At 43.6% G+C, this 25,973-nt stretch overlaps 1 protein-coding gene across 1 annotated transcript in view; it reads left to right on the plus strand.

Annotated features, from left to right (window-relative positions):
* nphp4 (nephronophthisis 4) overlaps positions 1 to 25,973 on the plus strand; it is a gene marked incomplete at its 3' end in the record, with an annotated part of 350,376 nt that overhangs the window by 154,859 nt on the left and 169,544 nt on the right. The window contains exons 9-12 of the mRNA XM_079557985.1: positions 801 to 974; positions 1,074 to 1,209; positions 7,299 to 7,342; positions 15,956 to 16,087. Of these exons, the coding sequence (XP_079414111.1) occupies positions 801 to 974; positions 1,074 to 1,209; positions 7,299 to 7,342; positions 15,956 to 16,087 (486 nt within the window). The remainder of the gene's footprint in view (positions 1 to 800; positions 975 to 1,073; positions 1,210 to 7,298; positions 7,343 to 15,955; positions 16,088 to 25,973) is intronic.

Genomic DNA, 25,973 nt, shown 5'->3' on the forward strand with positions numbered 1-25,973 from the left:
CAAGCCATTTTTTAAAGAAAACCATAAGAGGTCTTCTTGTGGTTTTCTTTCAAAAATGCCATTCTGTCACAAAGGCCAGATTTGTGCAGTGTACGACTAATAGTTGTTCTGTGGACAGTTTCCCCCACCTGAGTTGTAGCTCTCTGCAGTTCATCCAGGGTCATCATAGGCTTCTTGGTACCAGCTCTGCTCAGTGCTGTCCTTGTTCGGTCAGTAAGTTTAGGAGGACGGCTGGGTCTTGGTAGGTTTGCAGTGATGCCAGACTCTTTCCATTCCTGGATGGTGTATTTAACTGTACTTTGAAAAATGTTCAAAGCTTTGTAAATCTTTTTATAACCTAACCCAGCTTTATACTTCTCAATAACTTGATCCCGGACCTGTCTGGTGTGTTCTTGGACTTGATGTGTCTGCTCCACAATAGTCTCTTCACAGACCTCTGAGACCATCACAGAGCAGCTGTATTTGAACTGACATTAGATTACACACAGGTAGACTCTATTTAGTCATTGGGTCAACATGTGATTATTCACACTAGAAACTCAGACCACCTACAAAAAACTTCTCAAAACTCGTTTCAGCTCGCCTACAACCTACAATAGCACTCGCATCTTTGTTTGTCTCATTTGTAAAGCGTCTATGAGTTCCTTGAAAAGCGCTATAAGACTTATGTATTATTATTATTATCTATGGTCCATAGTATGGCAAAATGTGGAAAAGTTAAAGGGTGCCCATACTTATGCAAACCACTGTAACACACTGGTCTTACCTAAATATTGCCATTGTGTTTCTTGTCACCGCAGCTCTCTGCCACTGCCACGAATCGTGCGGCCTTCCTCCAGTCGCTGCGCTGGGGGGTGTGGAGCCCCTTCAACCCCTCGTCCGGCCCTAGAGAAGGAGAGGTCAGGCTGGTTTTGCAGGGAGGGGCCATACCCAACCCCCATCACGTCATGGTGTACCGGGCCGAGTCTGAGCAGGTGAGCCCAGAATACGGCCACACATTCTCCGTACACTTTCCTTTGATTCACAGCGTGGTACATCAGGTTTCCTCACCCTGACTGTGTGAACTCCTGCAGGTGTCTGGGGACAAGGACACCATCTGCTTCCACCTGTCCTCTGGTCTGGACAGAATAACATCTGGCTCCAGGTCGCCTGTGAGAGCTCAGGAGAAAACCACCCGCACCAGGAGGACCCCCGCATCTCCAGCACGAGGTAAACCGGACACACTGAAGGGCATCCACAATCGGTCACATTTAGACCTGTGTCAGCCCAGTGCGTGTGCCTGTGCACCGCTCTCATTCATCAGCCCGCTTTTACTGAATGAGCCAATGTACTTACGCAACTGCAGTCTCTTTGTGATGAAACGGGGAATATATACAGTATCATTCATAAACTCATTGGGAGTGGGGCATCTCTGATGCTTGAAACTTCAATCCAACCCACTCACACAATGCAAAATGTAGAGTTACAAATGCGATTTGAAACACGTCTTCAAAGGTCCAGGCAAAGGAGTCCCAAAATATAATGAATTTTGTAGATTGCTGAATCAATCCAAACAGCTGAGATAATACAACTAAATTGCAACAGAATGATGGAAGTGGCATGCCATATGTTTAAATGAAGCCTAGGCGTTAATTCAACCTGGGAGACCAATTTCAGCATCACCTACCTCCAACCAGTGATTGCTTCCGTGAGGGCCGCTTCTCCACCTCAGCCCATCAGCGCAGAGCCGCACCTCCGTGGCAGCCAATCATCGCCCTCGGTCCCGCTTTTAAGCCTCTAGCAATCATGGTTCGTTCGCTTCCCAGCTGCGCTGCGACCCACCTCCACCCCATCTTTGCCTCTTCCGTCCACGGCTTCTACCTGCTGCATCTTCACGGGTCTTTCATACCACCACCAGTGTCCAGGCTCCGGGGAAGACATCCCTAACTCCAACCTGTCCAACCATACTGACTTCAGTTCTTACATTAATATCTACCGCCAGGGTCTGATCGCCAAAAAACAAATATTCTGTTAATAAATCAAAAAGCATTTAGCCAAAGGCCAATCGGCCGCTGTTCACTAGTCTTAGGTGTATTTGAGTTTAATCATTGGGGGTGACCCTGATGTAGACTATGGGTTTATTATGGCTCTGTAGGGCATCACAGTTAACCCCAAAACAGCCCCACTTTGCTAATAACAAACAAATTCAGGATCTGGGACAAAGCCTTAATTAACCCTGAGAGGATGGAGAGGATGTTCAGCAAACCACTTTTATGTCAGTGCCATAGACCACTAGCATTAGCAGCATGCCATATACCAGTACTGCTCATTCAGGCTCACAGACAAGGATTGCTCTTTGGTTACATGCTTAATCTGCGGCTTCCAGCTAATTTGTTCATCTAATATTACACCCAGATACTGGATCTGAGGCTCTTGATACTATTCCATCCAAGTGTTTAGTCTAATTTTAGTCTTCAAGATTTCCTCGTCTCTTAGATAAGGGATGAAGGTTGCCCTCTGTCTGTTCTGTGCTGACCGGTCTGTCTGACCAGCACACTCCGAACCCCGGTACACGCCGACCGTTGAACCTCCACATGCGTCCTTTTCTAAAGCGGTCCACACGTTCAGATGTCATGTTGTATCGACTTGAGCAGCGGAGGTCTCATCCATGTTTAATGCAGCCTCGGGCTGAGCTGTTTACATGCTCGCTGCACTCTGCATAGGAAAAATGAGGGCTTTCTGTTAAATATGCTCTTCATCCAAGTGCACTTCAATTTCACCTTTGAATTTATGACCTGTCACTAACAATATCATTACATTCTGAGTATATTGATGACACTTACTTACTTAGGGCTCCTGCGTTGGGCCAAACAGGGGAACTTGTTTCTGATGACTGTTTGTCATAGAGGACAGACATGTAAAGGAATAGGCCATCGTTTTTACATACTGAGATATGTTCTTGCCTCAAATATACGAAAGACGTTGTTTGCATACAGGCTAAATGCTAACAACAACTTTCGTATATTTGCGTGACTGAGCGCACGCACAAAGACAGGTACGTATCAACTCGTCTAAACTCAGGTGACCTATTGCTTTAAATATGACACCTTTTTTGCTAACACTTTATTTTACACTACCTTGATACATTGTACCTAACTAAATTTAGTACAATGTAATGTGCTCTGTTAACCTGGCTAACGCCAGACTGCTGTGTGCGCTCGAATCATTTCGAACTGCACAGCAGCCTGGGGACCATGGCCGAAATTTTCGCATGGATTTGGGAACCAATCACAGAACGAGGAGGGGCGGCAAGACGATGACGAGCTATTTGATGTACGGAAGCTTGTAGTTTATTTACGGATTAAAAAAAAAAAGTTTATTTACGGATCCAACATGACAGCAGCAGACACGACGCTATTTTTCGATCAAGCTTTAGGCCGTGTTCCAAATAGTTTAGCTCGAAAGTTTACAGCGGGTACGTCATACGTCATCAGATACGATGATACGATTGGCTGTGGCCTCGTGCAGACGTATGATAGACATTCGTAGCGCCCAATAAACGGCTATGGACGATCGTAAACCACACCTCTCCTACGAGAAAATGAATTGGTGGTCCCCAGACTAAATATCACTTGTGATTTTAGTCTGGCTTTAGCCAGGCTAGTGCTCTGTAACAATCTGTGATAATTTGTACTTATGTAGTACACAAAAATGGAATAACTTGTTTTAGGTATAGTGTATCAAGGGTAGTGTGAAATAAAGTGCTACCTATTTTTTTTTTCTATACCCTCATGGAGCAGTTGAGATCAGATCAGAGAAAGTCAGATTTGTATATTTTTGGCATATTGTGAGTCAGACCATCCTGTTCTTGTGTTTCGGAGAAAGGGGCACCTTTATAGGATTTATCTTTGTGCTCCTTTTCAATTAAGTAAAAAGACACTGGAAAGTTATTCATGAAATAAAATGAGAAAAAGGACTTAGCTTTAACAAAAGACATATCACGCCGCGTTTCCCTTGGTTTAGAGTTTATGGTTAAGATTGTACTGATAACTTTTGGGCACTTTTAACTCCCTTGGAGTTACTCCCTGCATTTAAGTGTTGTTGATCCAAGGTACGTCCAGCCTAAGGTGATTGATTATACCAGCATCCTTAGTATCATCACTTCTTAAAGGGGCGACAGTGGCGCAGATGGTAGAGCGGGTCGTCTAGTAATTGAATGGTCGGGGGTTCGAATCCCACTTCCTGAAAGTACACACTATCGTTGTGTCCTTGGGCAAGACACTTCACCCACATTGCCCCCAGTGTCTGCGTACATTGGTGTATGAATGGATCCTTTCTGTAAAGAGCTTTGAGGGCCTAATGTAGGTGGAAAAGTGCTATATAAGTTGAGACCATTTACTATTTTACCATTTAAAGCCACAGAGTGGGAGACGGGGGTTCATAAGTCACAGAGTGTCTGGTTTTTGGATTGCCTTATCTTATGGCTAAAACTAGCATCCTGGCTAATTCTGGCATATTATACAATTGCACTGTTGGTTAATATCCTATAATGAAATAAATAAAACAACATAAAAAAAACAGCAGACATTATGCCCAAATAGATTAACCCCTTAACCCCCAGTCGAACCGATTCCTGCACAGTAGTACAGCGGTTAGCGCTTGTGCTTCACAGCTAGAAGGTCCTGGGTTCGATTCCCACCAGGGACGGGGCCTTTCTGTGTGGAGTTTGCATGTTCTCCCCGTGTCTGTGTAGGTTTCCTCTGGGTACTCCGGTTTCCCCTACCACTAAAAACATGTACAATAGGCCATGATGAATGAGAGTGTGTTTGAGAGTGCGCATGGGGGACAACGGATGGAAATTAGCCCAAGGCTACAGTCCGGTGTGGTTTGTTTACATGCATGAGACCCATGTGTGTTCATTAACATGCACTGTCCCGACCAAATAAACCAATAAACATAAACTGGAATCGGTTCGACCGGGGGTTAAGGGGTTAAGGCACCTCAGCTTGACTTTACTTCCGTAGTACAGCTTTAGCTCAGTGTGCATGTTACATACCCTGCCTTTCTCTATCATTTTTAACCCGGAATCAATATTATGAGCAGCTATACACACTTACACAATGGGCAGGCTTATTGGTTGCCAGACATTTATTTTGGAAATGTGATACAGCAACAGCTGCAAAAGAAATCATTATACAGTGTAAGATATAAACACATCTATATCTCAGCAGAAGAACACCGGTATGTGGGCTGTGTGCATAACAACATAAAGAACAGGTCAGTAGTTATTGCAGTATTTGTTGCTTATGGCTAAAGAACACAAAAGTGAATATTACAATCACAGAATGAATGAAAAAGAGCCCCGATACTGGCACATTTTCGGGCACTCGTTCAGCCCTATTTGGGGATGTACTACAAAGGTTGCACTGTTGCCTTTAGCATCAGAATCTCCTGCTGTGAGGCAACAAAAGAGACTTAATTAAACCGTGGAAAAATGCTCCTTTCCACTCCTCTCTGTGAAGTTGGGCACATTTCACTGTAAATATTTGCCGCTTGCTGTTACTGTATTTGTTTTCTCCTTTTGCCTGGAGGCGCCGCCGAATGCAAATCCAAGTGGCAGCCACCGGGATGAAACCTCGTGTTTCCTCGCCATCGATCGCGGCACGAGGGAGGGCTGCATTTTATAGCAGTCGGAATTGGCAAACATCAATAGCTACGATTATTTACCATATCATTTCCTCCATGAACAATGAAATATCTCGTCTCCATGATAGAAAATCTTCTATTTTCGTAGTTTGGAGCAATACGAACATTTGTCTTCTCTCAAATTTTAACAATTTAGACGTTTTCCAAATGAAACATCACCAAGATGAAAAATTGAAAGGCAGCAGCTGATAGGTTTGCCAAGGCAATAGGACTAACCGTGTGGTAATATTGTCGTGAGTGGTCAGGTTTAACATTTGCCGACAACAAGAAGCACTTACTGTTATAAATAGTGCAATGTGGAATTTGTACTCTTTTTTTTTAGTCGCATATTTTTTTTGTTATAGCTGCCATTAACTGACTGAAGTCAATATGCTACATCCCAAAAATGAAGGCGTTAATTCAACCTGGGAGACTAATTTCAGCATTACCTACCTCCAGCTATTGATCGCTTCCGTGAGGGCCACACCTCCACCTCAGCCATCAGTGTAAGAGCCGCACCTCCATAGCAGCCAATCATCGCCCTCGGTCCCGCTTTTAAGCCCCAGCAATCATGGTTCGTTCGCTTCCCAGCTGTGCTGCGACCCACCTCCGCCCCGTCTCCGCCTCTTCCGTCCACGGCTTCTACCAGCTGCATCTTCACGGGCCTCCTATACCACCACCAGTGTCCAGGCTCCGGGGGAAGACATCCCTAACTCCAAGCTGTTCATCCATACTGACATACATCGATGTCTACCACCGGGGTCTGATCGCCAAAACTAATATACATTTCAATGAATCTTCCTGATCGCTGCTTTTGTCTGTTTGAGTCTATCCAGTCTGGAATAGCAGAGCTGATACTTAAAAGTGCTATACCTCATTTTGACCTATTTCATCAGATTTTGGTCATGGTCGTTCGTCGGAGTCAAAATCTGACAAGAAGGGTTTAACCCTTTTCGTTGCATATTAAAAAGAATGTTACCCTACAAAAAGAAAAAGAAGTCAAGCATAGGGCTTTTTACAGAAAACTGAAAACTTAGGATGTGATCCTTATAAAGTGCCTGGAGAGTTATTGACAGCACTTAAAGGCTAAATGCTAACGTCTGGAGCAGCTTAAACACTGACTCAGACTGAGGCTCTGTTGACATGACGTCTTTTTACACTTAACCTTTTGTGCAATGATTACGATTACAGACAAAATGCTGCAGACAATCCTGAGTAGAGATACTTAAACTTCAGCCTTCAAAATGTCCGCCTTCAAACTACACGTGACATCATTGGAAACACATGTATAAGAACTTTGTCTTGGCTTGATCTCCATCAGTGTGCTGTAACTTGGGCTTCTTTCGGTGGCTCTCAGGGTCATCCACAGTTTTAGACCTTATTCATTTTCGAGGTCTTACTTAACATGAAAAGTGTGTGACTCAGGCCAGGTCATTAATGTGCTCTATCCCATTTAAGTAAACATACAGATTATGCAAAATGGTCCTCATTATAATTATGTATCTTTTTACTTCTTACAACTTCTTCTGCTTGTTCCTCACCATTATGTCTGATTTAAAGGACTGAGCGCAGACGACCTGCCCTGGCCTGTGAGGGAGTTCTCTTGGTCTAAAATGCTGCGTTTGCTTTGGCAGGTCCCAGGCCGGTGTCTCCCCCGGACTCTCCCCAAGGCCCAGGGGTAAGTGGCTTATCGTGAAAGTGTTTTTGTGAGTGAGATATAAATAACAGGTCACCAGTCACCCACTCAGACTCCACATTCATGCTGCAAAGTCGTGCCCAAGGACACAGCGGCAGTGTGGTTGAATATCAGTTTAATCATTCGATCTGAAGATGCAGAATTGTACACACAGTGGTCCAGTGGTTGCTGCTCCTGCCTCACATTAAGAAGGTCCTTGGTTCCATGTAGAGTGCATATTCTCCTTGTGTCTGGGTGCTCCGGTTTCCCGTAAAACCACAAAAAAATGGAAAAGGCCCCACTGAGACCAGGACCATGAAGAAAGAGTTCCTCAGTGAGACATTCCTGATTCAAAAACGAATTCAGTAATAGAAAATGATCCAAATGGTCTTTTTAAGTCAATGTATGTAGTCAGTGTATTTGCGATTTACACTGGAGGGCGCGTGGTATTAATGAACCTGTGCGTACCCCTCCGATCCTGCCATACGCCCGAGCAGCTGATGATACTGTGGGAACCAGATGTTTACAAGCACTAAAAGACAATTTTTTTCTCACTGTCTGACATGAAACCAGAATTCACTTTTACTTTTTGGTCAATTTGAAAAAATATGTCTATTTGCTAAATGCCAGAAGAATAAGAGACATAAAGTCTATAAAAGGGGGGGGCAGCATCATGCTGTGGGGTTGTTTTGCTGCAGGAGGGACTGGTGCACTTCACTAAATAGATGACATCATGAAAAAAGAACCCTGTGGATTTATTGGACATACATGGACAATGACCCAAAGCATGCTGCCAATACTGGTTGCAAAGTGGCTTAAAGAAAATAAATCAGTGTTTTGAAGTGGTCATCACAAAGTCCTGATCTCAATCCACTTGAAAATGTGTGGGCAGAGCTGAAAAGGCATAGGCACGCAAGATGGTCTACAAATGTGTCTCAGTAAGTTACACCAGTTCTGTTTGGAGGAATGGACCAAAACTCCCGATCACTATTGTGAGAAGCTTGTGGAAGGAAATCCAAAACATTTGACCCAAGTTATACTGTTTAAAGGCAATGTTTTGTAAAAAGTTATATAAAACCGTGTAGAAAATTCTATCGCTCATTCTTCTGGCGTTTAGCAAATAGAAATATTTTTTCAAATTCTAATTGATCTGAAAAAGTAATATAGTGTTAATAAAGTATATGTAAGCATATGGTTCCTGCACCCATGGGTTTTGCGGCATAAAGGCACAAACATTTCTCTAACGGGGAGCCTGAGCAGAGCTTTCCTGCTGTTGACAGCAGACCCTATGCACGCCACTCAAACCGGGATTTTACGAACCCGTCCAGACCGAAGAAAGCTATGGTGTTGGCCAGAACACGGACCAGGGCAAAGGGGGCACTCGGGCCCGCGGCGTGGAGGAGCATGTGTCCATAAATATTAACGCTGTAGCCTACTTCCATGTTTAAATCACTAATTAGGATTATATTTAATGTGGCAATACAATTCATGCTGTTAAAAACTGTTTCCGTATGTCTATATCCTGTATGCCAGTTTGATTAATGTGATGATTTCAAAATCAAATCAACAACTTCAAATCGACTTCAATGTAAACTCGTAATTAGTTGAAACAATAGTTGAAACAAGAGTTTACATTCTACAGTGCACAGCTGTGATATTGTGAAGAATAGTGCTCCCTTGGTTGTTATCACACACACATACAGTATAAGGGATAGAAGGGGTGTTTAGCAGCTCCAGCAAATGAAATGTGATGTAGTGAATATTCAAACGCCACAGTGTGCGTCCTCCGCTCACTCCTCTGCGCTCGGATAAACAGTCTTCTTTAGTAGCGCGTCCCCCGGGGAGAGGGCTGCAGAGAAACATGCAGGGGCGTTCGTTAGCATGTTGTCTGCTGCTTTAAACAGCTTTTGCTCCGTTGATGGTTGTCCAGAGCGTTGCTGAGCCCGTGTGAAAGCCGGCCACTCCGAATGCGCCGTGCATATATGTGTGAGCCCCGTCCAAAACCGCCCTCGCTCAGATCTGTGTGTTTGACTCTGCTGCATGTTAAGGAGACACATGCTAAACCCGCTTCGATAATCAGGCATAGCTGTAAGTTAAAGAATTGACCAGCATCATGGAGTTATACAAACCAATAAGGAGGAACAATTGTGAAAAGTCACGATCTGGACATTTGATTTGTATATTTTGCGTTTCTTTTCTTTTCCAAGGTGGTGGTAAAGCTGACACTTCTCTCTCGCGTTTGACAAAGCAGAGCGGCTTCCCCTGTTAAAGTTTTCAATCCGAGAACCAAGCTGTTTAAATATATAAACAAAGATAAAAAGCAATCGATAACACACAGTGTTGTCGTTGAAAATTGACTTGAAACGGAGATAGAGGCATTTGCCTCTTCTCATAATGTTAGTGTCCGTCCATAGAGGAGAGAGTTCGAGAGAGGAGTTAATCAGAAAGGAGAGTGTTTCATAAACCCCCCGTTATCTCCCGTGATTTTGATCAGAACTTGCAACGGTTTAGCTTAGATTTTTTAGAAACCAGTCTCACCGTTCAAATGAGCTATAGCATGTGTCCATAGCTGTAACATAGAATACGCTGTGGTGCTACAAATATCATGAAAAATGCTCTGGATTGTTGGCACTCAAGAGCTAAATCCCCAAAACAGCACGGCCTCAATGTCTGAACAGAATCCTGAAAGGACACGACTATTCCCAATGGCCCACAGCGCCCCACAGTGCGGGACAATATTTGTGGCCGTGCGTAATAATTTGAGCCATTAATAGTTGCACGTGGAAACAGGTTGCAACAGTTTGTAACGGCATGATGACTCTGCCCCATGAAGACTTAATGAACATACATGGGTCTCATGCATGTAAACATGCAACACCGGACTGTAGCCTTGGGCTAATTTCCATCTGTCATCTCCCATGCACACTCTCTTTCATCCTGGCGTATTGTACATGGTTTTGAGTGGTAGGGGAAACCACAGTGCAGGGTGGCTGGTCGCACCCTTCGAGATCAGGTGAGGTGCTCAGTTACCCGAGAGGAGATCCTTCAGGTCGAAAGGAGCCAGCTTAGGTGGCTAGGGCATCTGTTGCGGATGCCTCCTGGCCACCCCCCTATGGAGGTGTTCCCGGCACGTCCTATTGGGACGAGGCCTCGTGCAAGACCCAGGAAACTCTGGTGGGTCTCTGAGCTGGCCTGGGGCCTCAGAGTCCCCCCAGAACAGCTGGAGGCTGTGTCCGTGGATCAGGAAGTCTGGGCATCTCTGCTGAGACTGCTGCCCCCGTGACCTGGCCCCAGATAAAGCAGAAGCAAATGGATGGATGGATGGATGGATGGATGGATGGATGGATGGATGGATGGATGGATGGAAACTGGAGTACCCGGAGAAAACCAATGCGGACACGGGGAGAACATGCAAACTCCACAGAAAGGCCCCGTTTAGGTGGTAATCAAACCCGGGACCTTCTAGCTGTGAAACACGAGCGCTAACCACTGTACTACCGCGCCACCATTTGCATTTGCGCTCAAGGTAATTTATATTATGAAATCCACACTGAAGCGCTGAACAAACCTGGCAGCCATCAGCCGTGTTGCAGACGTGCACGTCCTTCAATAAGTCACCTCACATCAAGTGCAAGGGCTGAGATTTATTGATCCATACGCAACACGAGAAAACGGCCAATAAACATGTGAAGTCTCCCTCAACCAAGTCATTTTTGAGAAATATATTACTCCTGTGTTTTAGTGCTTCTGTGGTGTCACTTTTTATGAAAATACTACACACTGTGAACGCAGAGGAGCAGCGAGGAAGGGCGAACAAATTTGCCTTGAGGACGGAGCTACAGTGTGTTTGGCTGGGCTGGCTGCTCGACTAAAAATTAGGCTTTAATTTGCGATCCCTGCACGTGTTTCTCTTGTCCTAAGTCAGGTGGGGGGGTGTTGGGGGTCGACTGTGAGGCGGGGGAGGGGTGTTGCTTGTCTCTGCTTCTGTCATTTACTCAAGTACATTCACAAGTACAACAAGTCCAAGAACAAGATCAAATCAAAGCACTGTGAAGTGCGGTTTTAGAGCTCCATGTTTGCCGGGGCAGATGTTTTGACCACGGCTCAAAGCTGAGAACACGGTTGGTATTTCTCTGTCATTTGTGCGCTCGGCGTTAGCATGTGTTAGCCGTGTTGTGCGGTCACGGTCAGGGAGGCTGAGGATGAACGTGCCCTTTTCAGAGAGGCAGAGGCCAGGTCCGTTTGGCAGATGCACAAACCCACGTATTTCTGTGCCAGGCGAACTGCTGCTCCAACTCCAAAGCAAGTCTAGTTTGAGATCAAAATGGCATTACTGAATAATGAATATAGCGGAGTAGATTAGGCATCATTTGAATGCTCTCCGTGACCTACTATTTCAGAGAAGCCAATTAGCCACCAGAAAATTAATGTGACCAAAGCTTCCAGGGTCATTGTTTTACCTTTATTTGCTTCTGGGATGATTAAAGTTGAAACGGAAAATGAAATTGAAAAGACCAGTTGTTCTAAATTTCATCATCCTGTGGGAAACTGTGAGTGTGAATGATCTCCTCAGAGTCTAAAAGGCCATTGTCAGTGAACGCTACATTCACAAACTAGGAATTGGCTTTGGCGCAATTGTGCAAAATGAAAGAAATGACAAACTAAAGCTATGCAACAAAATAAGTCAAGATGAAGATACGGTCAGTAGAAATCATCCTCTTTCCAAGATCTCATTGATCAAGGACTTGTTGGGTCCTCAGGCCAAAACATTATGAGTCGAGATCAACTCTATATAAAATGATGAGTTGAAAAGTAAAAAAAAAAACACTCACAGTGAGAACCATATGTTTACATACACTTCATAAAAAGACACATTTGTATCCTCACAATAGTTGGCAGTAGTTTTGATCCATTCGTCCAAACAGTGCTGGTGTAACTGAGACACATTTGTAGGCCACCTTGCGTGCCTATGCCTTTTCAGCTCTGCTCATACATTTTCACCTGGATTGAGATCAGGACTGTGTGATGACCACTTCAAAACATTAACTTTGTTTTCCTTAAGCCACTTTGTAACCAGTTTGGCAGTTTGCTTTGGGTCATTGTCCATTTGGAAAACCCATCTGTGCCCAAGCTTTAACTTCCTGCTGATGTCTTGAGATTTTGCTTCAATATTTCCACATAATGTTCTTTCTTCATGATGTCATCTATTTTGTGAAGTGCACCAGTCCCTCCAACAGCAACCCCACAGCATGATGCTGCCCCCCGTATTTCACAGTTGGGATGGTGTGTTTTCAGGCTTTTTCCTCCAAATGTAACCATTGTTATTACGGCCAAAATTATTATATATTTATTATTTTCCAGTCAGACCACAGGAAATGTCTCATTTTTTTTTTTTTTTTTTTTTAACTCTATTCCTTTTCATTTGAAAACTCCACACTGTCTTTTTGATGTTTCTTTTGGAGTCAGAGCTTCTTCCTGGCAGAGTTCCCTCTCAGTCCATGTCAGTACAGGACTTGTTTCACTCTGGATAATGACAAACTCTTACCAGGTTCAGCATCTTCACCAGGCCTTCTGCATTTGTTCTTGGGTTTATCTTCACGTTTCAGACACAGCACGTTCATCTCTGGGACACAGAACCCGCCTTCTTTCTCATCTGTGTGACGACTGGACATTTACATCAGTTTGAACCAATGAACCTGAACCTTCAAGTGTCTTGAAATTGCACCCAAGGATGAACCAGACTTGTGCTTTCAAGGTCATGACATCATCATCTGGGCAGTTAGTCCATGTAAACTTCTGACTTTGTTAAAAGTAATAAAAAAAGATTTGTAAAAAATTCTATGTTTTATTCTTCTGGAATTTAACAAATAGAAATATTTTTTAAAATTCTAATTGACCTAAGAAAAATAAAAGTTAATTCTGGTTTCATGTCAGACAGTGAGAAAAAATGCAAATGTGTGTTTATATGAAGTGTATGTAAACATATAGCAATAGGTAATATACATATAGGTATCACAAAAGTATTGTACAGGTATCAGTACTGTAAACCCAGAACATAGCGCTCATATTGAAGAGGATTTTCTGAAAGTCCTTGGCAACATTTATTCCAAATTTGTCCGCTTTTATCACAAAGCAAGCTATTTGGCTAAAAGTGTGCTTCATCTGCTCCACGCGAACGACAGGGTATAACAGTGTCGTCCGCCAAAGCTGGCTTTCATTATGTTCGTCTCCATTGTTTTTGCATCTTTCACCTAGAGGGAGTTAAAAACCAAACAACAAACTGTTTTTTTCCGAGCTTACTGTGGGCTGTGTTTTCACAATCTTTCCATGTCGACTAATCAAAGTGCCGTCAGTTTCGCGATACTACCATTGCGGCTCATTCTGGTCTGTTTTCAATGTCCACACAGGCAAGTGGGTGACGTGTCTTGCCCAAGGATGCGGCGACAGTCTGCGCTTTCCTTCTCTGCGCACAGGGCAGATGTTCTTATTTGTCGGAGCATCAGTGTTTCCTCTGGACTCCCCCACACAGTCTGTCACACCTCCCTCTTCTTCTCTCTCATCTCTCAAATACATCTCTGCATTTTCATCTCCATGTTTCTGTGAATGTGTCACCTGCGAGTGTTGAAACGGTGACACAAGCACAAAGGCAAAGCACGCCGTCCCTTCAGTGAGAGAGTAATATCATGTCAGTTCTCTGTATGTTTCATGTGGAGGAAGCTTTCATCTTTAAAGCAACCTGACAGTGTTACTTGGGGGTGTCTTTGTTATTCACTTGGATGTGGAGTTGGGTGGTTCACAATATGACGGTATAAGTCAAAGTTTTCCACATCTTGCCAGATCACATTTTCGAAATCAGATCATCCTCTGCCCCGCTGTCATCTGGGGTGCCACAGGGTTCCATCCTTGGCCCGGCCCTGTTCTCTCTTTACATGCTGCCGCTTAGGTCCGTCATTGCCAGACATAATTTATCATTCCATCTTTATACAGACGGCATCTCTGGAATCACCTATATATGGTCATGTTTGAAAACAGTTAAGGGGAAAACAATTTGGAGAAAAATTAAAACTTTCTTCTTATTCAAAAACTACTTAAACAAATGCTGAATTATGAATATAGTTTTCTACTAAATAAAGATACAAAGACATGGAGAGGAGCAAATTGGTTCAACAGCCCATAAATACATAAATAACGGAGAATGCTAACATGATGCTACATGTTAGCATCGGACTAGTGCTAACTGTTAGCTAGTGCTAGCTACAACTGCCATTTTTTTTTACTTCTACTGAACAATCTGCTGTGAATAAACATCCATATGGACCCGATTTAAACTTTATTTTTGTGTGGTAAATAAGTTTAAATTCCAGTTTCTCTAAAGATTCTATGTTCCCCCTTGGCGAAGCCACGCCCCCTTCTATGACGAGATGCCGTCTGTATCTATGCTGACGATGTCCAGGTCTATTTACCAGTGCTCCCTAACACTGCCTCTGCTCTTGACTCCCTCCATAGCTGCCTTTCGGACAATAAACAATGGCTCGCGCAGAATTTTCTCCACCTCAATGAAACAAAATCGGAATTCATTATTTTTGTCTCCAAGGATGTTCCTCAGATTCAGTCCAGGGTCGTGGGTCCAGTCTGTGATGCCGTCAGGAACTTGGGAGTCATCTTTGACCGAGAACTGAACTTCAAACAACAGATAAATGCTGTGGTCAAGGCCAGCTTTTTCCAGCTGCGCCTTTTGACCAAAGTGAAGCCCTTTCTCTCACGCCAGGACCTCGAGAAGGCGACCCACGCATTTATCAGTTCTCGGTTGGACTATTGCAGCGCTCTCTACTCTGGCCTCCCACAGTCGGCACTCCACCGGTTACAGCTGGTGCAGAATGAAGCAGCCAGTCTTCTTTTCGGATTGATTTTAAAATGTTAATGCTTGTTTTTAAAGCTCTTCATGGTCTCGCTCCGTTATATTTAACTGAGTTATTGACCGTACATCGCCCCAGCAGAGCTCTCTGGTCTGCCAATCAAAGGGTTCTGGACGTGCCCAGATCCCAGTACAAACAGTGGGGCGATCGTTCCTTTGTGGTTGCCACGCCTAAACTGTGGAACTGCTGCCCCTCAGTCTGCATGTTCTCACAGACCTGTCCCATTTAAAATCCAGATTAAAGACTCATCTTTTCAAACTTGCTTTTAAAACTTAGAGCACACGGAATTGTGTCTAGGTTGTAATCATTTGGTGTTTTTAAATTGTTTGTATCTTTCTGTGAAGCACTTTGGTCCTCCTGGTGTTGTTGATTGAGATCATCATCAGATTTGTGGTCCCCGGGTAAACGTAGCCAAACATACACCCATTATTTGTACAGATGCTGCAGATGCCCTAATGTGGAGAGATTGATGACATTGATAAGTTTAACTATCTCCTCCCGCATTGTAGCAGCAGGTGAATATCAGCCCACACTCGTCCTGATGTCTGTGACTCTCTCCCGAACCATGGTGGTGCGTGTGTCGCCGTGGCGACCTGAAGTGGCTAATCTGTCCTCATTGCGCTGCTCCAGTGCTTCAGCAGTGCATTGTTTTCCCGTTAAAAGACTAATATTGTTGACTGATGATGTGCTTTCTCCGCAGCTCTCTCTGTCTCAGCTGGCGGGCACCGCACGGCACCCAACCATCATTCACTTCAGCGCCGCGTCGCCATGGCAACCCTCCTCTCTGCTGCATCCGTCTCTGCTGGCAACGGCCCACCAACTGCCGCACGCCGTAAGAGCCCGCCTCCGCACGCACTCGCAGGCGCAGGTTCACTCCGAGCGCTGCGACCCAAAGGAGGGGCCCCCTACACTACAGACAGGGGGCCCTCAGCTTATACATCACTTTTCTCGGAGGTCTCCCACTAAGGGGCCTCTCAAGTTAACCCACAAGCATAAGCTCAGTCTCAGCAGGGCTCCTCCCTCAGATAGGGGCCCTTCAGCTGATACACACCACCAAATATGACTTATGTAGTTCACCTCGACCTGAGCAACTCTCCCATCACAAGCACTCCTAACTCTGTAGCATAGACCTGTTTCATCCGTCCTACCGCCAGAGGGCGCTGTTGGCAGCACTGGTTTCCTTGGCTCTAAACCTCTCTTCTCGGGCTAATTTTGTATGAAGCGTGTGTCTGTCAAATCACTTTAATTACAGTTCGCCTCATGAGCTTTTTCTGAATTTCAGTATTTTGCAATTTCAAACACAAGAAGTGGGGTTTGATTTTGTTTCCATACAGCTACATTGTGCTTTTGACAGAATGATGTTCTCTAATCTAACCACTGAGCCAACAGGACGGCATGTCTTGTACAGTATAAGGTTGTTCAACACATACAGTAGCTTCGTGATCGTGATACAGCTAACACTGGTGACAGGGGCTTATTGTACCATGTTGTGTGACATTGTAAACTCGAGGCGACTTAGCTTTGAATTAGCATGCTGCTAACAGTATGAACAACAGCAAAACAACAGCTAGACTTTGGCCGGCTGGATCCTAACATTTCGGACATTGACAAGAATTACATCAATAACAATGCACCTACATGTAGACAGAGCGCCACACAAGTGTTTTAATACAAGTGAGTGGGCCCAAAAACCCAGACGTGAGAAAGATGCAACAACAGCTCCAAATCCAAACATGAAGATGTGTGCGTGGAGATGAGATCTCAGACAGGTGAGGAACTTTATCTCTCTCTCGTGCCTATAACATGGCCTTGAGTGCGATTCATTCTCTCCCCGCTGAAATATTATGGAGGGACAAAGCGAAGCGTAGGCTGAATTAATCAAAAATTGCCTAGAAAGATTCAATATGCACCCAGCTCTGCCACATTCAGTGTGGCTTCGAACACCAGGAAAGTCCCAGGACAGGCTGCGCAGACGGGCTGAGCAGACTGTCTGCGCAGGGCGTCTCTAAACACGGCCACTCTTCCGAGAGGAGCCGCAAGGCAGAGCTTTAATTTGACTGAACACACGTCAGTTTAAAGAATAACTTTAATCTTTTTTTGATAGAAATATTAAACTTTTTAAATATTTGCCACAAAAAAACTTTGTTACGTGGTGCAATACTGTGTGTAGCCTATACATGTGTTTCCTATGACATAACACATAGTTCCGGCGGCCATTTTGAATACTGAAGTAGAATTATGCAGTACTACAACATGTAACAATATCTCTACTCAGGATGGAAATGAAAGACACACGTTTATGTGATACAAGAAGCAAATGGGGCACAGACGGAAACAGAAAACAGAATACCTTTAAACTTTAAAAAAGTTTGGGACACGAGCCTGGTTATTTGGGCTGTGGCTTTTTGTGGGACAGCGACGTCTGTACAGAGAAACGTGCATCTGTTGAGTCCAGCGGAAACCGACCAGACAGGGACTAAGTAAATCCGAACTGGGTCACTTTGTCCTCAGTCTGGACGTAAACTTAGAGACAAGAAGTACAAAGCAGCCCCCACTCCCAATGCCCTTGTCCCAGCCCCCCTCTTTAGTTCTAATTTCTCAAACACTTGGCCTCATTCTCTTCTGCACAAGGGAAGGTGTGGCAGTTTAAATGAAGCTTAAAACCAGTGAAGAACCCATTGTAGTGGAAGTTTGTCCAAGCAGTTTGAACTTAAATAACATCGAGGAGCAGCATTTCTTTTTGCCCTTTTCTGCTCTTGTCGAGGGCCAGGACTTTCTCATCTGACCAAGAGCCCACAGCAACATCTCTGCATTTGGAAATCATTTATGCATCATCTAATACAGGGGTTTCCAAACTTTTTTGGCTGGGACTCCAAACAACAAGTATTTTCATCCCCCTACATGTTCCGGCCATGTCCTAATGTGTAGAATGAGCTCAGACTTGTTCACCACAACTGCCTCTAAAATCCTGCACTGTCACTCAAAAAGGTGTTAGTTCGGGTCCGAATTGCCGTCATGCACGAGCTTAAAGAGGGGGTATTATGCTGTTTTCAATCACATAGCACCAGTCTATATTACACTACAATGATGATGCAACCTTCTGTTGGTCTGTAAATGCAGTAAATTAGAATAACTGCCTTGTATAAAATTGCTCTCTCAAAATGGCTGTAGTGAATGTCTTGAAATAGGCCTCTGTCTCTTTAAGAACCTCTGACTCTTTCCGACACGCCCCCTCCACACGCTGTCTGTGGCATCAGTGGGGAGGGGGTTCTGCTGAGGAGCAGTGGTTGGTTACTCGGCTGGTGACGAAAGCTCGGAGGCGTCTCCAGGAGGTGGGGCGTTCCTAGGAGGACTCAGGCAAACCTATCCCTAAAATGAGTTTTTACAGATTACTCAAAAATACGTGATTGTGCCAAGGCAACACTTCAGGCATGTTTTTAATGAGGGAATGACATAATAACATGATGTAAAGCTTGAAAAAGTCGATTTTGCATAATACCCCCCCCTTTAATATAGAAGGTGCAGTTACACGTATGACCTGAGGTGGCAGTAGTGACCATACAGTGACTAACTTGCATCTAGCCACTTTAAGTGAAGAAAAAACATTTTAATATCAAGTTAATATGTATTTAAACAGCTTGTTTTAAGCATTTGAATTGTTTTCACAAATTATATGCTGTTATACACTAAAAAAATATACTAAAAACAGTTGCAATTTTCTTTTCATTACATCTTGATATCACCCGGGGACCCCCACCCAAGGCCTCGCAACCCCTGATGGGTCCCGACCCCCACTTTGGAAACCACTGATCTAATTGTGCCGCGAGTTTAAATTCATTGGCTCTGTTTACACTGCAATAGATAAACAGACAGATAGATTAGATAGATTTAACTGTGTTGTCTTTGGTTCACCATCACAGTCACAAAATCACACATGGTCACAACAGACACGGCAGACAGCATCAAAGACAATAAGTTAATAATAAGAACAATTAAAAACAGTTGTGCTGCGTACTCCACTAGCGCTTGTTCGGCATGTTTATTGCATTAGGCACAAATGAGCCCATGTGCAGCAATCGCACCATCTCTGATCCGCTTTGACTCGTAGAAGAAGACAGTTCAGCTTTGTTTCAACTTCCTGATCACTTTTGGATGTTGTGTGTATTAGTTTTGAAGCCTGTCGGTCCAGGGACAGCATCAAAGTTAGTGACTTGGTTGCTTCAGCTCATATATATGATACAAATTTGAAATAAATGGCCTTTTATTTATTGGCATATAACATTATAGTTCTGTTTTCTGGTTCTAGATGGCAAATATTTTAGCATAGGTATCAGAAAGAGTATCGTTCAGGTATCGGTATTGGGGGAAAACAATGAGCGATACCCAGCCCTGCTCCAAGAGCCTGTTCATTGCCCGCTGAATTTCTTGCTTCTTTACGGATTTGTGCGATCTGGATGCCTTCATGCTACAAAGTTCGTTTTGCTAACAGTAGCCTCTGGTTAGCGTGCACACCCAGCCCCGAGCTCTTGAGAAATGACAAACTGAACATGCGGGACTACTCAGCAAAACACGACTCCTGATAGAATCTCCATGCGAGAACATTTTCACCCGATATAAGCTTTCAAAGAAGTCAGATTAGCCTAATGTGAGCCCCTGAAATACAGCATGACACCAAAGACACAGAGTCTGGGGAATGAGCCGTCACCCGATGCAGGCGCTGGATGCTTAATGGCGCTTGTACATGTGAGCTCCCTGTCCGGTGGCTGGCTGGGGGTGCGCGCCGTGCCGGTTGCCGTGGGAGACGGAGGAGGTATAGCGGTGCTGATGCGAGTGAACGCACTGAGTTATGTGGTGCTGACGTGCGGATGCGGACTGCCTCACCTCCCACACAGGCACACGACTACACAGAAGCACCAGGGACACGCTCACCCGGGCTGCGCACCAGCACCGTGCATGATCAGAGTCTAGAAACAATCTTTTGCGCACTTGTTTTTGTTTGTTTCACTTGGTTAAAAGAATGATGACAAAACAAAGAAGAGAGGATTGAATTCTGTCATAGTTGTCACGATACAAAACTCGATTTCGATACTGAAAGTAAAACTCGATTCTCTATACCAGTTTTGATGCCACGACAAAAACATTAAAAACTCCCTCCAAATCTTTAAATATATTATATACTATGTTTTCAGTAGGAAACTTCAGACTGTTTTTCCATCTGCCCTGTATTATCTACATTGCAGGACAACTCTATATTAGTTTATTTGGTTTTGGAACAGTCACTGCGGTCGCCTTTAGCACCAGAACAGTGCGTCCATTCAAGAGCACCAAACAATGTTTAAAGTGTACCTTTAAAATGCCTCCAAAAGTATTCACGAGCCACGTACAAACAGTGAACATGTAGCTATACTATTGAATTGGCTTAAAGGAACAGGCCACCGTTTTTCCATACTGAGATATGTTCTTACCTGAGTTTAGACGAGTTAATACGTACCTGTCTGGGCTTTATGTGTGCTCTCAGTCACGCACAAAGACCAAAGATGTTGTTAGCATTTGGCCTCTCCCAGTGTATTCCTATAGCTCCAAATGGGGTGAAGGTAAAAGCGACCAAGCTCTTCCAAGGGCACAAAGACCAGACAGGTACGTATCAACTCGTCTAAGCTCAGGTAAGAACATATCTCAGTATGGAAGAAGTGTGGCCTGCTCCTTTAATGTCCAATGCTAACCGATACATGTAAACAGATGGAAGGTGCTAGGCTAAGCTAAGCCATAGAAAAGAATGGGCTGCTAAGCTAATGTTAGCAAGAGGTCAACCGATATACAGTATCGGCTGGCTGATATATTGGGTGGAGATTTGTGTATTTTCTATCGATAAAAGGCCGATATCTCTGATAAAACCGAACGTGATAGAGACTTTTCAATGGAAAGAGCACAGCCAGAGCTTTAGCATGAACCCTCCCACAACTTCTTAGACCTCACAGGAGCTGAAAAACATCACGATGAAAATCAATCACAGGTTTGCACCTCGGATTGTATATATTTTATGCTGCAGACTTTTGCTTACATTTTCAGAACCATAAGAGATAGAAACTCATCATTTTTTGTTTTGGAATTTGCTGATTTTTGTCTTAATGTCTCAATATAATGTCACAGATCAACACTGACATATGTTAAAGTTTAAGAGAATCATACACATGATTACAGACAAGACATTTGGAAAAATCGGCTGAAAATATCAGCAGTGCATATCGACATAGACCATTAAAAACACCCCAAAATTGGCATTGGCCTTAGAAAAACCCATAACGACGTAAGCCACACTTGCAAATTCTCCAATTTCTATCTAGACGTCTGCTCCTTTTGATCTGGTCCAGCTATAATCAGATCTTACATTTTGACTATGGATGTACTTAGTTTAGAACTTTATTCAGGGCTTAAGTGAGCACTTTTAGCTCTAGTTTAAGTTTAGGGTTCAGATCTGAAGGAGGAGGGGCTGCTCTATACAAAACGCTCAAATGAATATCCAGCTTTGATACCACTTTTATTATTGTGTACGCAGAGAGACAGTTTCTGAATGAGCACTGTGATCTTCAGGATCTTTTATAATAAAAATAATAATACATTTTATTAAAAGCGCCTTTCAGAACACCCAAGGACACTGTACAATGGACACACTCTTTTCTTCAACACTTTCCTGAGGTGAGCAGAGCAGGAAAACGCTCTCATACCAGCACACGCCCACTTGTGCTGCCACATGTCAGAGTAAACAGTGGCACACACACATTTCCCTTTTATCGCGTTATTATCACCCTGTGACCACGCAAGGCTATTTATCTCGTTCATAATTGATGTCCTGTTCGTCCCATTGCATCAGGCCTATTTCTTTGCGCTGTCTCTTCCAAATAAAGACCAATACAAACTTAATTCATACTACAACCCAGGGCGCTGTGAAAAGATTTCTATAGGCCTAACTCCAATAATACTAGTTTTGTCCAATTTGCTTTTGAATTCCAAAATGTCCCCTCGTTCCTCTGTTTCACTGAAGGTTTGCAACTTTCAAGAAATGAAATATAGGCCTACACAGATTATCTGTGATTATAGTAATCAAATCTTTAAAGCATTACATTTGACTTGAAACCCTGATTTAAGAAGACAATGCGATGTGGTGTCATGTGTGGAGGAAAAATGGAACAGCACCAACATCCAAACCCTCTCCTCACTGTGAAGTCTGGAGCAGGAGAATCATGGTGTGGGGCTGTTTTGTTGCCTCAGGGCCTGGACAATGTGCTATCATCAAAAGAAAAAATAATTCCTAAGTTTATGAAGATATTTTGCAGAAAAACCACAGACATTCACAACAGCCTGTAATAAGTAAGTACACCCTTGTTTTAAATAACTGGCTGATCCTTCTTTACAAAACTGCTGCAGTTCAGCGAGATTCAGGCGGTGTACTTACTTATTCCACGCTGTCCTGTGTATGTTTACATGTTGTGGCCAATACAATTATGATTAAATGTAAATGTGTGGGTGGTAGTAGTTCAAGCAGACACTGTTTAATCATTCATGTGATTTTAATAAAGATCGGACCACATTTAGTGACCAATTTAGGCAAAAATGCAACAAATGCCACAGTGTACTTACTTTTTCCTCCCACTGTAAACGTTTGATCAGAGTCATTTGATCACTGTTGAACATTTTTTTCAGTTAGTTGAAAAGGTTTTGCTTCAACCCCTGATTTGTGTACTCACTTTTTCCTCCCACTGTAGGCTATGTTCCTATAAACCGTCAATGCAAGTTTAAAATCTATATTTACTACCCTTTTATCATTTGAATTCAAATAGAAGACAGTGTATCATCTGTTGTACGTAACCTGATTTGGAGTAATATCAATGCACAGTTGCCCACTTAGAATGTGGATGAAAGCAATATTGTCTTACAAATGTATTAACCGCTATCACGACTGCAGCCCAGAGCCCAGTGGTCACTTCCTCACTCCAGAAGCCGTATCACATGTACACAATAGCCTCTGGTGTCTCTCCACTGTCTTGCCCCAGCTCTGAGCAATACACCAAGCCCCCGCCCCCCCCCCCCCCCCCCCCCCCCCCCCGCCATATTTCATGCTTCATCCACACGCAGCTTAAGCTGTGAGTCATCTAATCCAGCCAGTGTAGATAACTGTACCACCACACTCACAATGGCTTTAAAATAGGCCTGATTCAGTTTGGTGTGTGACTGTGAGGAGCTGTCGGAGTGCATCAGCCTCTGCTCCTATAGACCACTCATAATAACACACAAGAACAATCAGGAGGGAGCGGTTCAAGGAGGAGCCGCCACGTGGTAAAGCCTCAAATCCACCAAAAATATAACGGAACCGGAGTGTTGAGTTTCATTTTCATTATGTTTACTCAAAAGGCTCTGTTCCACCTGCTGATGTCATGAGGTGTCTGAATGAATGTAACCTAAGGCCTATTATCCCCAAGGATAATTAGTAGAAAATTCCGGTGATCCTTTTGTAATGTTTGTTCCTTTAGTTTATTAATAAATATAATTGGGCTAATCATTGATCTGTTTTCAACAAAAGATCAGACTTTATTGATCTGACACTGGAAAAAAAAGGACCATTCACTTCTTCACTCAGAGAAAGACACTTTTAAGAAAGTCTTTTTGTATCGGTTGATATCGGATACTCAAACCTGCAGTAGTGGAAGCAAAAAAGCTTTAAAGGATCTGTATCCTGCTATTTTAGCCATTCCAAAGTAAAGTATTGGCATTTATATAAGATATTGTACCACTACCTCTATGGAGCACTCATTTTTGTGATACATTTTTTCCTGGAGGTATTTTTCAAACCCGGAAGACACAACGCTTCGATTCAGTTAACTCCGCCCCCTCTCTCCACTCATTCAACTTTACCGTAGTAGAAAATACACAGCAAAAAGTGAAGTTACTTAACAATGCAGTTATAAGGAGTTGCTATCTGCAACACAGCTTCATAAATGACTAGCACACACGCTAGCACACATAAGCTAACACACACAAGCTAATACACACAAGCTAATACACACAAGCTAACACACACGCTAACACACACAAGCTAACACACACGCTAGCACACACAAGCTAACACACACGCGAACACACACATGCTAACACACACACGCTAACACACACAAGCTAACACACACACGCTAACACACACAAGCTAACACACACAAGCTAACACACACACTAACACACACAAGCTAGCACGCGTTTTGATTTACTCACCGCTCTGGTCCATCGCTGTTTACATTATGGGACTTGCGTTGGTTATAAAAGTGAATCCACTTTGATTCTGGTGAAGATTCACCAAACATCCATCAGAGACAGTCACAGGAAAACTCTGTTTTGGTGATAGTTGCTGAATCCCGTAACTAAATTCCAGCTTCTAGCGAGTGGCCTCTTGGTTGAATAAAGTCTGTCCTCGTAACCAAAAGCGATTTTCTCTGACGTTGTCGTTAGGTAAGAAAAAAGAAAAGGTGTCCAGAGTAGGTTAGAAAGAGCTCCTTCACAGCTTCCAGTGCAAACATGACATCTGTTCAGACGCTCAGGGGTGCGTTTGTTTTGTCCGCAGTGGCAGCGCTGACCCTTTTAAAACAAAATGTTTTATTCTTTCTTACAACAGAAATAATGAAAAGGTTGTTTTACAAATTAAATCAGGCCGTAAGCATAGAATGAAAACATTACATTACAGACGTCGAGCGCTTCCGTTTCGCTCTGACGACACAACTGAGCATGTCATTGGTTTAGAAGGAGACGGGCGGAGCAGCTGCTAACTAATGCACTGGTTATTAGAGTAGAGTAGTCAGAGTACTCAAATTACTTTTGGAATGTAAGGAGTAATGTAGTTTTAGCATGCTCTTTTAGTCTAACGCTAGTTACTTTTTCAACACTGTTAAAGTTTGCTCTCTCTCTTCGTATGACCATTTATCTACTCCTGCGGTGGCCCCATGCAGAGCTGGTTCTTCCTATACAAAAGTTGCAGAGGGCCATGTATCTCAGTCTGTGTTGTAATTGTTTTGTAGGCAGCGCATTCTTGCGCTAAAACCAAACACGGACACGTGGCTCCATCGACCACACACTGATTTAAACAATCTCCTCGTTGTCAGTAGCAGAGGACAGCCAGATAGGGATTCCTGTGGCTCTGATGTGTGCAGTTAGTTTCAGTAACTGTTCCCCAGTTCTTTGAATGTGCACGGTTTATTTGCCATACGGCTAAATCTCAATTCTCTGATAAAAATAGAGTCTGTCAGATGCAGGTCTCAGTTGGTTTTGAATCAGTGGTTCTCACACTGTGGACAAGAGGGTGGACCTTTAATAGGTGGCATTCACGATTTAGAATGTCATGTCATAATGTCAGATGGAGGGCAGGGCCAGTACAACTCCATTGGAGAAATGCAGTTTTTGTAAGAAATCTCCAAAATGAAAATTGACAAATGCGCTAATGCTAACGGCTAGCTTGCTACAACTGCCGTTTTTGGTAAATGGTCTCAAGTTATTTAGCGCCTTTCCACCTACATTAGGCACTCAAAGCGCTTTACAGCAAGGATCCACTCACCCATTCATACACCAATGCACGCAGACACTTCGAAATGCGCATTTTAGTCCAGTGAATGCAATGTGGGACACAACGACAGTGTGCACTTTCAGGAGGTGGGATTCGAACCCCCGACCTTCCGATC

Source organism: Gobius niger, assembly GCF_951799975.1.
Source record: "Gobius niger genome assembly, chromosome: 6".
NCBI classification, from domain to species: Eukaryota; Metazoa; Chordata; class Actinopteri; order Gobiiformes; family Gobiidae; genus Gobius; species Gobius niger.